This window comes from Anomalospiza imberbis, unplaced genomic scaffold (assembly GCF_031753505.1).
Source record: "Anomalospiza imberbis isolate Cuckoo-Finch-1a 21T00152 unplaced genomic scaffold, ASM3175350v1 scaffold_83, whole genome shotgun sequence".
Taxonomy (NCBI): Eukaryota; Metazoa; Chordata; class Aves; order Passeriformes; family Viduidae; genus Anomalospiza; species Anomalospiza imberbis.
In genome coordinates this window covers 176,807-191,309 of record NW_027100447.1, presented here as the reverse complement: position 1 = coordinate 191,309, position 14,503 = coordinate 176,807, and the positions used below count along the sequence as shown (strand labels likewise).

The following is a 14,503-nucleotide window of genomic DNA, read 5'->3' as shown; positions in this document are numbered from 1 at the left end:
CTTCCTCCCCCACACACAAAATGTTTCCAGCCCACAATCTCCTCCAGTCTGTCACAACAGGCAGTGTGGGGGGTGAAATCACAGCTGTGGCCATGGGCACCTGCAGGAAGAAGGACAGCTCTTTTCCAGAGGAATGAAAGCCCCAGTTCTCGGTTTATTTCTGATTTAATTGCCTGGAATTTATTTGGTTTTGTTGTTGCTTTGTTTCCTTTTTTGTGCCTGAAGTGTCCAGTCAGGAGCAGAGTGACGCTTGCCAAGGAACTTTGTGGTGCTGTTGCTCAATATTAAATCTGGTTTTTGCTGCTCCCTTGCTGGGGATTTTTTCAGCGCTCTCAAGCCCTCGTTGGCAACAGGGTGAAGGAGCCCTGGGCCAGGCTCTGGCCCTGGGGGACACGGGGACGCTGCCGGGGGGTCTCTGTCCCCTGTCCCGCCCCCCATGGCCCTGTGTCAGGCTCTGGGCTCGATCTCGTGGAACATCCTCTGGGGGAGGCTGCGGCGCCGGGGGCGGGGGGACCCGGGGGGACAGGGGACCCCGCTGTGCACGAGCAGCGTTGGACTTCTCTGGGGGAACTGGGAGGGGGGGCTGGGGCAGAGTCACCTCCCCAGTGACCTCACACAGCCCCTGTGATGTCACACAGCCCCTGTGGTGTCACAACCCACTCCTGGATGCCGCATAGCTCCCTTGTGATGTCATAGGTCCAACTCTGCGATGTCACTCTGTGATGTCACAAAGCTGTGCTGTTACAGAAGATTCTGTGATGTCAGAAATTCACCCTGTACTATGACGTCACAAAGTCATCCTGTGACATCACAGTCTGTTCCATGATGTCATAGCCTGCTCTATGATGTCACACAGCCAACTCGGTGATGTCACAACCCACACTCTGATGTCCCAGAGCCACTCTCTACATGACGGCAGAGTCTGCCCTATGGCCTCACACTATGATGTCACACCCTGCTGTGCTATGTCACAAGCCCCTCAGTGATGTCACAAAACCCTCCCTGTGATGTCATACTGCCACTCAGTGATGTCACAGCACACACTTTGACCTCACTGCCCGCTCTATGATGTCATACAGCCATGCCATGATGTCACAGCCTGCTCTCTGATGTCACACTGTCCCCTCTATCATGCCATAGCTGCTTGATGACCTCACACAACACGCTCTGTGATGTCATAGCCCAGTCTGTGACCTCACACAACCCACGCTGTGCTGTCACACAGCCCCCCTCTGACATCACAGCTGCTCTGTGCCTCCGTGACACAGCCACAGAGGCGCTGCTGTGACACAGCCCCCTCTGGGACACCCCACAGCCCCTGCCAGTGCTGAGCCCCTGTGAGCTCTGTCTGCGCCCTGCTCGTGTCCCTGCGATTCCCTGGCAGTGCCCCAGCCCTGCTGGGCTGTGCACAGGAGCTGCTCCTGGCCACAGCTGTCTCTCTGCAGCGCTGCCCTTGCCAGGAGCTGCCTCTGGGCCAGGAGCCTGGCCCAGCTCAGCAGCACAGACACAGCACCAGGACGTTAATGACCCTCTGGGGCTTTGGTGCTCTTTGCATCGGACCCAGACCTCAGAGTGTGCTCAAAGAACTTCTCAAGAACTCAAAGTCAGATTCAAAGTCCAGACTTTCTTTAACTTTTAATGGGTCCCACTGAGGGACACAACTCATGTGAAAGTGTCCCCGGGTTCCAGTTAGAGCAGAACACTGGAGGCAGTGATGACAGCTGGGGACAAACAAGGCAAAGGTGTCTCTGGTGCTGAGCAAACCTGGATATCACCATGGTGTCCTTGGACCTGCATTGTCACACTGACCCACGGTTCCATGAGGTTCCCCAGTGTCACCATGGTCACTGTCAGAGGCTGGATGAGATCAGTGTCCCGAGACACCTTGGGTTGAGCTGTCAATCAGTCCCACAGCTGGGACAGCGCTAACCCGGCTCTGAACGCCCGAGCAATCACAAGTCCCAGCTGGGGGGAGGCCCACGAAGGCCCAGGGGCTTAAAACCAAGGAGCACAAGGTCAGCCCCTGCTATGGACTCTGCCTTCTCCTGGGGCTTGTGTCTCACCCACACTGGAACCCCAGAAGCTGGGAGCCACATGTGTATCTTTCTGTGGAGCTTCTGTCTCTCTGTCTCTTTCCTCTCCTTCTAATGCTCTTTCTATGGAACATTTTTGGGTCCCTGAACAACTGAAGTGTTTAAGGCTGAGAGGTCCAGCTTGTTCTGGTGCTTTCCATGAACTGATTGAACTCTTGATTTATGAACCAATGCACTAGATGTGGAATCCTCTACACTGAACTCAGAAACAAACGCCCTCTGTCAGAGCATTTTCATCTTCTAGATCACTTCCAAGATGCCCATGGGGATGTTGCAATGATTATCACACAGCTCTCCATTTCTGGATGCAGGCTCTGCAGATTCTTTCTCTGCATTCAGTCAGGCTTGGATTCCCTGACAATTCCTGGTAGCCCGTCATGGTTTCTTAGGGCAGAACAGTAACAATGAAAACCTTACCAATGGCACAACTGCCCAGCCCACAAGGAAAAGAAAGAACAAGCTGTCAAGTTCTTCAAACATTTGTCCTGCTGTGCTGCAAGAGTTGAGCTGCACACAAGGTGTGGAAAGCCTAGAGAAGCTGCAGTTGGTGCCACATCTTGTGACAGAAGCTACACCTCGTTCTCCAGGAAAGGTTCCTGGAAATAGCAAACAGGAGTGTGGAGAAGATTCTGGGAAAACTGAAACAGCTTTTAAGAAATGAAATGAAAATGGAAAGAAACAACTGAAGATGTTTTTCTCTGTTTATTTTTATGCTCCTCTTTTCCATCTTGCACTACTGCTCCATCCCCTTAATCCAAATAGATCTCATCTCTAAGATCCATGACTTGGCGAATTTTAGACACTCTAAAATACCATGAGCTACACACAGTTTGCCTTCCCCGTTTGTTTTTTTGGGGTTTTTTTTGTGTTGTTTTTTATTTTTTTTTAATCACTGCTGGAGATGTAAATGCAGTGCCTGGGTCAGGTACAAATTCTGCATTCAGGGAATGTGCCCCGATAGGGTTTGATCCTCAGCGGGGACAATGCACAGCAGCGCTCAAGGGGATTCCTGTTCCCCTGTGCAGGAGTCCAGACTCTGGGTCTGGGCTGACCAGGGCAAAGTTCCCGTGTTTGGAAAGGCTCAGGGGCTGCCCCTGGGGAGCGGGGGGCTGGGCGCGGGGGCGAGCGGGCAACGGAAAAACGGACACGGGGACAAACGGCCCCGGAGCTTCAGTTGCAGCGGCAGCAGCGGCGGCGGCAGTCGCAGCAGCAGCAGCAGCAGCGAAAGCAGCAGCGAAAGCAGCAAAACCAGTCACTTTGAGGACTCCCTCGCCCGCTGTCCCGCACCCTCTCCCGCTCTCCCTTTCCCGGTGTCCCCTCCTCTCCCAGTCCCCCTCTCCCCTTGCCGGGCCATGTCCCCAGCCCGCCCCCGGCCCCGGGCGGGGCGGCCCCGTCCCCGCCCCGGTTCCCGTCCCCGTCCCCGTCCCCGGCCCCGGCCCCGGCCCCGTCCCCGTCCCCGTCCCGGTTCCCGGCCCCGGCCCCGTCCCCGTCCCGGTTCCCGGCCCCGGCCCCGGCCCCGTCCCCGTCCCCGTCCCCGTACCCGTCCCCGTCCCCGCCCCGGTTCCCGGCCCCGTCCCCGTCCACGGCCCCGGCCCCGTCCCCGGCCCCGTCCCGGTTCCCGGCCCCGGCCCCGTCCCCGTCCCCGTCCCCGGCCGTCCCGCCGGGGTCTCGTCTCCGCCCAGCTCTGGTCGTGCTGGCGGTGGCGCTGCTGGGCGGGCATCAGTGCCTGGAGCTCGGGCGGCACCGCCGCCCTCTGGCTCCGCCTGGCCCGAGCCCGGCCCCGGCCCCGACGTGGGCTCCAGTCCCGGCCCCGGCCCCGGCTCCTCCCGGGCCCCGCGGAGGACACACGCGGCGCGGCCGCTCCCGCCGCCCCCGCTGCGGCTTCCCCGGCCCGAGCTCCGCCGCTCGGCAGCGCGGCCGTCGGCCCCGAGCCGCCGCTGTCCCGTTCCAGGGACAGAACGCCTGGGGAGGGCCGGCCCGGGGCGCTCGGGGAGCGCTCGGGGGCCGCTCCTGGCCCCGGGCCGAGCGCTGACAGCCCCGTCCCGCCCGCAGGGAAGGCGCAGGAGGAGGCCCTGCAGGAGCGGTACCGGCTGGGTTCGCTGCTGGGCAGCGGCGGCTTCGGCAGCGTCTTCGCGGCCACGCGGCTCTCGGACGGCGCCCCGGTGAGCGGCGGGGCCGGCGGCAGGCGCAGGAGAAGGGGGCGGAGGAGGAGGAGGATTAGCAGGAGGAGGAGGGGGAAGGCGGAGGAGGAGAAGGGGGAGGGGGCGGAGGAGGAGGAGGATGGGGCTCGGCGGGGCGGGTGGTGCGCTCAACCCACTGCTCTCCCTTGCTCGCAGGTGGCCATCAAAAGGGTGCCACGGAACCGCGTCCGGCACTGGGGCGAGCTGGTGAGTGAGCGGGGCCAGCAGCAGAAGCCGGGCCGTGCCGGGTGGCGAGGAGCCGGGGCCCGGCAGGGTGGGAGCCGCCGGGAGCCCTGCAGGGAGAGCGGGCATGGGCTGAGCGGGGCATGCAGAGCATCCCGGGCTGGCTGAGGGGTTCCCCAGCCCTGGCACGGCCTCAGCCCCACTGACGGCATCGCGCTCCTCCCGCAGCCCGACGGCACCAGCGCACCCCTGGAGGTCGTGCTGCTGGACAAGGTGTCCTCTGGCTGCACTGGTGTCATTCAGCTCCTGGAGTGGCTTGAGCTCCCTGACAGCGTCGTGCTGGTGCTGGAGCGTCCGGAGCGGTGCCAGGAGCTGTCGGGTTTCCTGGCGGAGCGGAGGTTCCTGCCCGAGGAGGAGGCGCGGGGGCTGTTCCGCCAGGTGCTGGAGGCCGTGCGGCACTGCACCAGCTGCGGGGTCCTGCACAGGGACATCAAGCCTGAGAACATCCTGCTCGACCTGGCCACCGGGCAGCTGAAACTGATTGACTTTGGCTGTGGCGCCTTCCTCCAAGACACAGCCTACACCCAGTTTGCAGGTGAGCTCTGCCTGGGGATGCTCCTGGGCATCTCATGGCCCAGCTGGGGTGCAGCCCCAGGGCTCCCCCTATTGCAGCCAGGATGGGATTAATGCTGGAGCCAAGCTGATTTGGGTGGGGGTGGGAGGGGGACCAGCTCCAGCCCTGCCGACAGCCTTCAGCACCCACTGTGGCCTGGGCTAAGGCTGGAGCTGAGGCAGCCAGCCTGACAAAAACCCCAGTGGGGGTAGCAGAGAGGGGCGTCTGACCCTGTGCCCTGGATGGTTTGGTGTGCAGGCGAGAAGGGCTTGGACTGCTCTGCTCCCATTGTTTGCCTTGACTGGTTAACATTTTTGGGGGGCCGTGCAGGCGGGGAGTAGAGCGGGCTTTCTCCACCACTGGATGAGTTTTGCTTTTGTGTGTCATGGTTGGGCCTTCCCAGGATTTCTGCTGCCCTCTTCCAACACCAGTGGCTTCTTTTCCAGCCCCAAGTCTGTACACAAGTCCCAGGTGCTGGTGAGAGGGCAGCAGTCACCCTGTGTGCCACTGGGGCAGCCCCCACATGCCATGGGGTGCTGGGGTCAGGCTCTGGGAGCAGCAGCATCCCCCTGATGAACTCTGTCTGTGTTCCACAGGAACCCTGTCCTACAGCCCACCAGAGTGGATCCACCACCAATGCTACCACGGCGAGGCAGCGACGATCTGGTCCCTGGGCCTCCTGCTGTACCACCTGGTCATGGGGAAGCACCCATTCAGGAGGGGCCAGGAGATCATCTGGGGGCGGATCTTGTTCCCACGACGGCTCTCTCAAGGTGGGTCCTCATCTCTGGCCACGGGGGCAATACCAGTGCTGGGACACAGTAGCAGCTCATGAGCATCCTGCTCTGGCAGCTGCTGAGGAGGTGGCACATGTCCTGCTCTCCTGCTCTCCTCCAAACACAGAATCCATGGGGAAGTTTAGGCCCAGCTCTGGGCACACCCAGCATGGCCTGGGCATGGGAACAGGGGGGCAACTTCTCCAACTGACTGGTGATTTCTGGTTTGTTTCCCCAGAGTGCCAGGATCTCATTAAGAGGTGTTTGTCCATGCAGCCCTTGGACAGGCCATCCTTAGAAGAGCTTTTCCGTGATCCATGGGTGCAGGGTGGTCTTCTGCCCTAGAAGATGGGAGAGCTCCACGTGCACAGTTGGATCCAGGGGCCTGGCAGGTAACAGCTCCACACATGTCCTGGCAATCAGTGGCAAAGCCAACCAGACTGGTTTTGTCCTGCCTGTGTCACTGCCCAGGGGGCATCAGATGGGAACACGCAGCCCTTGTGCTGGAGCTGAGCTGCTCTGCCCAGCACTGCTGGCCACCATCTGAGCTGGTTTTACTTGTCCTGGTTCCCTGACAGCTGGGGCCCTGGGCAGAACCCAGACAGCCTGGGCTCACCCCAGGGAAGGAGAAGAAGCCCCTGGAGAAGCTGTACCAGGTGGGGCTGCTGCTGCTGGGGACAGTGAGGACGACATCAAAAATGACAACCTCTTCTTCCACCTGGCCACCGGCAGCTGAGGATGATGGACTTTGATTCTGACACCTTCTCCAAAGCCAGGCTCCACAGGGAATTTGAAGGTGAGTCCACACGCAGGGGGATGCTCCCAGATTTGGGCATTGCACAGCCTGGCCGGGAACCAAAGGTTCCCCCATTGCTGGGGCAGATGCAGCTGATCCTTCAGTCGGCTGCCAGGCTGCTTTTGGCAGGGCTGGGGGGATGGGCTGGGGTGCTGATGAAATGGGAGTGGGCTCCTGGCCCTGCCAACAGCCCCAGCACCCACCGTGCCCCGGGCTGGGGCTGGGGCAGCCAGCCCGACACAAAGAAACCCCCATGGTGGGAGCAGAGGTGGGACTCCAGAACCTGTGCAGGGGCTGCTTTGCTTTGCAGGCAAGGAAGGGCTTGGGCTGCTCCACTGCCCCTGTTTGCTTTGGGATCACCGTTATTTTGGAGGGCAGTGCAGGGGGGAAGGGAGACAGCCTGGGCTTCCCTCACCTGTGGGTGGGTTTTTCCCTGGCCTGCAGGGGTTGGGCCTTCCTTAGCCCCTGACAGAGATAAGATTTTTGACCTTTTTCTTGTTCCCCTTTTTGTCTGTAATCTATTTTCAATAATTTGTTGTGTGTTTTTCTAGAGGAAGCATTCCAGGTGGGGTCCAGTCTGGGGATGGGGAAGTGCTTGGGAGCAGCTGTGGTGTGGATGGGCCGTGCCCTGGGAGAAGGCTGAGGACATCGTTTGGGACCAGCTTTTCTTCCAGCGGGGGATGGCGTGAGGTGGGTCCGGTCTGCTTGGCATGGTGGGATCAGAGCTTTGGGGAGATGGCAGCGAGCACAGGAGCATCCTGCTCTGGGCAGCTGCTGAGGGCTGGATGTGCCGTGGCCGGCTGCAGGCTGGGCACATGTCCTGCCCTCCTGCTCTGCTCCCACAGGCAGCAGGGATGGGCAGCTCTGGGCACAGCTCTGGGCACGGCCAGCATGGCCTGGGCACTGCGGGCGGCTGGGACAAGGGGACAGGAGCCTTCAGCTGACGGGCGCTTTCTGGTTTCTCTCCTTGCAGCCGGGCTCTGCAGGTGCTGAGGCTGCTCTGGGCTCTGCCAGGGCTCTGCTGGAGCTCAGCACCGGGCTGCAATCAGCCAAAGAAGAAATGGGGTGACCTGCAGCACAGACCTGCTTGAGCATTTCAGCATCACAGCTCAAGTTTGCAGAGTGTACACCTCCAAGGGCAAACATGACACCACCCAAAAATTAAACTTGTTCAATAGCTTCTGAAATGAAATCAATCTGGGATGACCCCAAATGATATTTTGCAGCTTGCTCAAGCTGTAGCTCAGCCCTTCTCTGAACTGTTCTCTCCCCCACCTGCCTTTTACTTCCCAACTGCTCCCTCTTGTCCCCCAGTGAGTTCCCAGCCCATGGCAGTCTCCATCACACTGTTGCCTTCCTTGGTGCCCCTCACCATGAGGAAGGCCGAGCCCCAGGCTTGGGGACTCATCCTGTCACTGGCTGAGGAGCAGCAATGTCTCAGAGGTCCAGTGGGATTTTAGTGTCATTCAGAGCTGCTTTCCAGCCCTCAGCTGTCCTCACTGCTGAGTTCCCACTCCCTTTTCCTTGTCCTTGCAGCAGAATGAGCTCTGTGAATCCCCTTGAGCCTCTCCACTCTTCCCAGCCCACGCACCCACCTCAGTAAGGCTGAAGCTGCAGCTTCTCTGTCTCCTGTGGCACACCAGTCCAGTCCCCTGTGCGGGGAGCCCCAGCCCCAGAGCACAGCACTCAGCAGTGCACTCCGGGCTGGAGCAGCTCCCTCCCAGTCCCAGCCCAGGGACTCCTCCGGCCCCGGGGCTTGGGGCACCGTCAGCACCCGCTGCTCCAGCCACCGCTTCTGCTGGCCCTGACAGCAACACCCAAAGTGGGACTGATCCCGAGGGAGCAGCAGCAGGGCCTGGGTCTGATCCCTGACTCTGGGGAAGGGCTGGACAAATGACACCCAGCAGCAGCAGCAGCACATGGAGCTGACTTTCAGCACAGCCCCTGCCACTCTTGCCTCCCGTGTGCAGCGGTGTCACAGCAGCCTGAGGCACCTGGGAGCACCCTGAGCCATGCCAGGGTCAGTGCCAGGAGCATCCCCTGGCACTGTTTAAAACCGGCTCAGCAGGAACTGGGGATGCAAACAGGATGAACCTGAGCATCTCCCACCAGCAGATACCTCAGAGCTTACACAGTAACACGGCCGTGACTCTCCCAAACTGGATTTAGGAATGGCACACCTACTGCAGCCATTGGATCATGAGCTGCCCAGATCCCTTTGGGACTCCTGCTTTTGGTGTCTCTGCCTCCTCTCCCTGCCCCAAGGAGGCTCCTCTCTTTCTCTCCCTGCCCTGACAAGACAGTCACACAAATAAAGACATGGGATTACCAGGTGCTGAGGAGCTGTAGAAGGAGCCTTCTCTAGGTCTGGCCTGTTTCCAAAACCCGCACAGTCTCCCTCAGCAAGGAACCTCCTTGTCCACCCTCTCCAAGGGTGTCAAGCTCAGGAAGGGATTCCTGACACCCTGTCCAGCTGGGAGAGCTCCCGTGTCTCCATACCAGGGGATAAAACCAAACCCAGGAACCCTGGGGGGACTGAGATTGTGGCATGGGGACATCTGTATTTATTTCCCAGTGGCAAACAAAAATGTGGAATGGTGCCAGAGCTTGTTTTGATCTACATCAGCTTTTGATAATTGTCCCTCCTCCTGACAGCGACTCCTCTGCAGCTGCACTGGGAGATCTCTGGGGCTGAGTCCACTAAGAGGAGATTTCAGTGGGGCTGAGGTGCTTGAGGGGGCCCATTTCAACGCTCTGCTGAAGTCCAAGGACATTGTGTTTCCCCGAGGAGCAACGCTCCTTTCTGGCACTCACTGCCCCGTGAGGGACATTATTCAGTTGCTGCCATTGGGTGAGTTCCAGCCACAGGGAGAGGGAGGAGGAGATGATCCCACCCATGGCTGCTGCTGGGTCCAGACTCTGGGTGAGATAAAGCCGAGACAGAGCTTCAGCATCTCCCCCAAAATCACAGAATCACAGAAGGGCTTGGCTTGGAAAAGACCTTCAAGTTCATCTCGTTCCATGCCCCCTTCCACTATCCCAGGCTGCTCCAAGCCCTGTCCAACCTGGCCTTGGACACTGCCAGGGATCCAGGGGCAGCCACAGCTTCTGTGGGCAAGCTCTGATCTCTGCCCAGGTGAGCAGGGACAAGACCCAAGGGAACGGCTGGAGCTGGGCCAGGGCAGGGCTGGGCTGGAGATCAGCAAAAGCTTCTTCCCCCAGAGGGGGCTCAGGCACTGCCCAGGCTCCCCAAGGAATGGGCATAGCCCAGAGGCTGTTGGAGCTCCAGGAGCCTTTGGACCCCACTCCCGGGGCTTCACGGGCTGCGATTGTTGGGGTGTCTGTGCAGGGCTGGGGGCTGGACTTGATGATCCCAATGGGTCCCTCCCAGCTCAGCCCCTTCTGCAATTCTCACCCTTTGGATCAGCCTTTGTGTCCCCTCGAGGCGCTGGCAGAGCTGCTGGGGACAGGGCAGGAGCGGGGAAGCCCCAGTGTTTCCCTGTCTGTGACACCCAGAAGTGACAACCCCAGCGCTCCCTGTCTGTGACACCCCAGCGGTGACAGCCCCAGCGTTCCCCTGCCTGTGACACCCCAGCGGTGACAGCCCCAGCTTTCCCCTGTCTGTGACACCCCAGGGTGACAGCCCCAGCGTTCCCTCCCTGGAGTCGCTCCAAGGGAAGCGTCCAGAGCCGCGTCCAGTCAATGGAACTGACCGGCCACTGACCAGCCCAGCCTGGGCTGATGTGGATTGCTCTGCAGACAGCTCGGGGAAGGTGTAAGAGGCCGTCTGAAGCCCCCACATTTGCCTACCGATTGCCACAAGCAGAAACCCCTTCCCCCATTACAGTACCGGCTTGGAGAGAGCGGCAGTGCAGGTGCAGTTGCTGTACCGTTACGTTAGCTGTTCCGAACAAGGCCTGGCAAGGAGTTGGCAAGGAATTGGCAAGGACTTGGCATGAACCCACCAAGGAACGGCCTACTGCATATTTGCCCACTCTCCTCCTGAATCTGAATGAACTTTTAGGGTGACCCTAATCATCTCTCACGGAAGACCTCTCATCTGCCCCGTGACCACTGTGACAGACGGACGGAGATGGAAAACCCTCCTCCCAAGGACTGAGACTGAGACCCCTCCCACAGGGAGAGGGGAAACCACTAATGACACGACCTGTTCTTCTTCAGTAATTCCAACGGACTTATTCTTCATTGTGTTTGTCCTGCCTTGGTGGTTTCAGTGGACTCACCTGTTCCCCCACAGCAATCACAATAGACTCTCACTGTCCAGCATGTTCCCCCCTCTTTCCTCTGTGGACTATAACTGTGAGGATCTCGCCTGTGTTGGTAGCTATTCCCATCCCCCTCTTTTCTCTCTCTCTCTCTCTCTCTATCCTTTTATCTCCTTTCAGATTCCCACTATCGCATTTACTGTTTTGGCCCTTAATAAAGGTGCATTTGTTGTGATTAACTGATAGTCTCTTGCTGTTTGCCGTTTTGCACTTTTGGGATTGGTGAAAAGAACCATCACGACACCCCGCACAAGCAGATCGTGACAGATGGCCAGGGTGTCAGACCCAGCCAGCAGGGGTTTAGGAGGGCTAGGTCGTGTTTGACCAACCTGGTCTCCTTTCATGACCAGGTGACCCTCCTGGTGGATGCAGGACAGGCTGTGGATGTGTCTGTTTGGACTCCAGCAAGGCCTTTGGCACTGTCCCCCACAGCACACTCCTGGAAAAGCTGCAGCCCACGGCTGGGACAGGAGCACTCTGTGCTGGGTTCAGAACTGGCTGGATGGTCGGCCCAGAGAGTGGTGGTGAGCGGTGCTGCATCCAGCTGGGGACAGTCACCAGTGCTGTCCCTCAGGGCTCTGTGCTGGGCCAGCTCTGTTCAATAGTTTTATTGACCACATGGATGAGGGCATTGAGGCTTTCATTGGTAAATCTGCAGATGACACTAAGCTGGGAGCACATGTCCATCTGTTGGAAGGCAGGAGGGCTCTGCAGGGACACCTGGAACAGTTGGATGGATGGGTAGAATCCAATAGGATGACGTTTAATAAATCCAAGTGCCCAGTCCTGCATTTTGGCCACAATAACCCCCTGCACTGCTCTAGGCTGGGGTCGGCATGGCTGGACAGTGCCCAGGCAGAAAGGGACCTGGGGCCACTGGTCGACAGCAGGCTGAACACGAGCCAGCAGTGTGCCCTGGTGGCCAAGAAGGCCAATGGCTCCTGGCCTGGATCAGGAATGGTGTGGCCAGCAGGAGCAGAGAGGTCATTCTTCCCCTGTGCTTGGCACTGGTGTGCTTGGCATTCCTCCCCTGTACTGGCACTCTGCCTCGAGTGCCGTGTCCAGTTCTGGGCTCCCCAGTCTGGGAAGGACATGGAGGGGCTGGAGCGTGTCCAAAGAAGGACAACAAGGCTGGTGAGGGGTCTGGAACACAAGTCCTGTGAGGAATGACTGAGGGAGCTGGGGTTGTTTAGCTTGGAGAAGACTCAGAGGTGACCTTATCACTCTCTACACTCTCTGAAAGGTGGTTGCAGTCGGGTGGGGGTCGGTCTCTTTCTCCTCACAGCAACTGACTGAACAAGAGGACACAGTCTTAAGCTGCACCAAGGGAAATTTAGGTCAGAGATTAGGAAAAAAGTTTTTTTTATGGAAAGGGTGATAAATTACTGGACTTGTCTGTCCAGGGAGGTGGTGGAGTCACCATCATGGGATGTGTTTAAAAAAAGACTGGATGTGGCACTCGGTGCCATGGTTTAGCTGAGGTGGTGTTAGGGCATGGGTTGGACTTGATGACCTTAAAGGTCTCTTCCAACCCAGCAATTCTGTGATTCTGTCATTGTGTGACATCACAGACCAGGTTGTGGCATCATATAGTTGGCTGTGACATCTCTGGTTTATTATGCGACATCACAGAGCAGGCTGTGACATCAGAGCATGCCTGTATGACATCACAGAGCAGAGCAAGCTGTGAGGTCAAAGAGTGTGCTGTGACATTATAGAGTGGCTGTGTTCCATCACTGAAGGTGTTGTGACATCACACAGTGGGTCTGTGTGACCACAGAGGTGCTGTGTGACATGTTAAGTGAGTTCTGCCATCACAGAGCAGGCTGTGACATCACAGAGCAGGCTGTGACATCACAGAGGAGGTTGTGATGTCACAAAGTTGGCTGTGACATTACAGGCTGGCTGTGTGACATCACAGAATGGGCTGTGAGGCCACAGAGAAGACTCTGCCATCATAGAAAAGGGCTCTGTGACATCACAGAGCAGCGGTGTGATGCCACAGAGAAGGCTGAGACCATAGAGAGTGGGTTGTGACATCACAGAGCTGACTGTGAAATCACAGAGCAGGCTGTGACATCACAGCGAGGCTGCATAACATCACAAAGGTAGCTGTGACATCATAGAGCTGGCTGTGACATCACAGGGTGGCTGTGACATCACAGCCTGGGCTGTGACATCACAGGGCAGATGTTGTGACATCACAGAGCACACTGGGACCTCAAAGAGCAGGCTGTGACATCACAGGGCACCTGTATGAAATCACAGGTGGCCTGTTACATCTCCGAGTGGGCTGTGTGACATTACAGGGCAGCTGTGCGACATCACAGGGGCTGCGTGGCATCAGAGGGGCTGTGTGACATCACAGGAGGTTGTATGACATCACAGGGGCTGTGTGGCATGGGGTTCCAGGGCAGGGCAAGGCTGGACCTGCCCCTTCCTCCCCCACACACAAAATGTTTCCAGCCCACAATCTCCTCCAGTCTGTCACAACAGGCAGTGTGGGGGGTGAAATCACAGCTGTGGCCATGGGCACCTGCAGGAAGAAGGACAGCTCTTTTCCAGAGGAATGAAAGCCCCAGTTCTCGGTTTATTTCTGATTTAATTGCCTGGAATTTATTTGGTTTTGTTGTTGCTTTGTTTCCTTTTTTGTGCCTGAAGTGTCCAGTCAGGAGCAGAGTGACGCTTGCCAAGGAACTTTGTGGTGCTGTTGCTCAATATTAAATCTGGTTTTTGCTGCTCCCTTGCTGGGGATTTTTTCAGCGCTCTCAAGCCCTCGTTGGCAACAGGGTGAAGGAGCCCTGGGCCAGGCTCTGGCCCTGGGGGACACGGGGACGCTGCCGGGGGGTCTCTGTCCCCTGTCCCGCCCCCCATGGCCCTGTGTCAGGCTCTGGGCTCGATCTCGTGGAACATCCTCTGGGGGAGGCTGCGGCGCCGGGGGCGGGGGGACCCGGGGGGACAGGGGACCCCGCTGTGCACGAGCAGCGTTGGACTTCTCTGGGGGAACTGGGAGGGGGGGCTGGGGCAGAGTCACCTCCCCAGTGACCTCACACAGCCCCTGTGATGTCACACAGCCCCTGTGGTGTCACAACCCACTCCTGGATGCCGCATAGCTCCCTTGTGATGTCATAGGTCCAACTCTGCGATGTCACTCTGTGATGTCACAAAGCTGTGCTGTTACAGAAGATTCTGTGATGTCAGAAATTCACCCTGTACTATGACGTCACAAAGTCATCCTGTGACATCACAGTCTGTTCCATGATGTCATAGCCTGCTCTATGATGTCACACAGCCAACTCGGTGATGTCACAACCCACACTCTGATGTCCCAGAGCCACTCTCTACATGACGGCAGAGTCTGCCCTATGGCCTCACACTATGATGTCACACCCTGCTGTGCTATGTCACAAGCCCCTCAGTGATGTCACAAAACCCTCCCTGTGATGTCATACTGCCACTCAGTGATGTCACAGCACACACTTTGACCTCACTGCCCACTCTATGATGTCATACAGCCATGCCATGATGTCACAGCCTGCTCTCTGATGTCACACTGTCCCCTCTATCATGCCATAG

The 14,503-nt window shown here is 58.3% G+C and overlaps 1 protein-coding gene across 1 annotated transcript in view; it reads left to right on the top strand.

Moving 5' to 3' along the window:
- Window positions 1-6,148, top strand: part of LOC137467873 (serine/threonine-protein kinase pim-1-like) — a gene marked incomplete at its 3' end in the record, with an annotated part of 28,779 nt that extends 22,631 nt beyond the window's left edge. The window contains exons 5-9 of the mRNA XM_068179290.1: window positions 4,184-4,255; window positions 4,430-4,480; window positions 4,685-5,051; window positions 5,666-5,842; window positions 6,084-6,148. Of these exons, the coding sequence (XP_068035391.1) occupies window positions 4,184-4,255; window positions 4,430-4,480; window positions 4,685-5,051; window positions 5,666-5,842; window positions 6,084-6,148 (732 nt within the window). The remainder of the gene's footprint in view (window positions 1-4,183; window positions 4,256-4,429; window positions 4,481-4,684; window positions 5,052-5,665; window positions 5,843-6,083) is intronic.
- Between the last annotated feature and the right edge of the window lie 8,355 nt (window positions 6,149-14,503).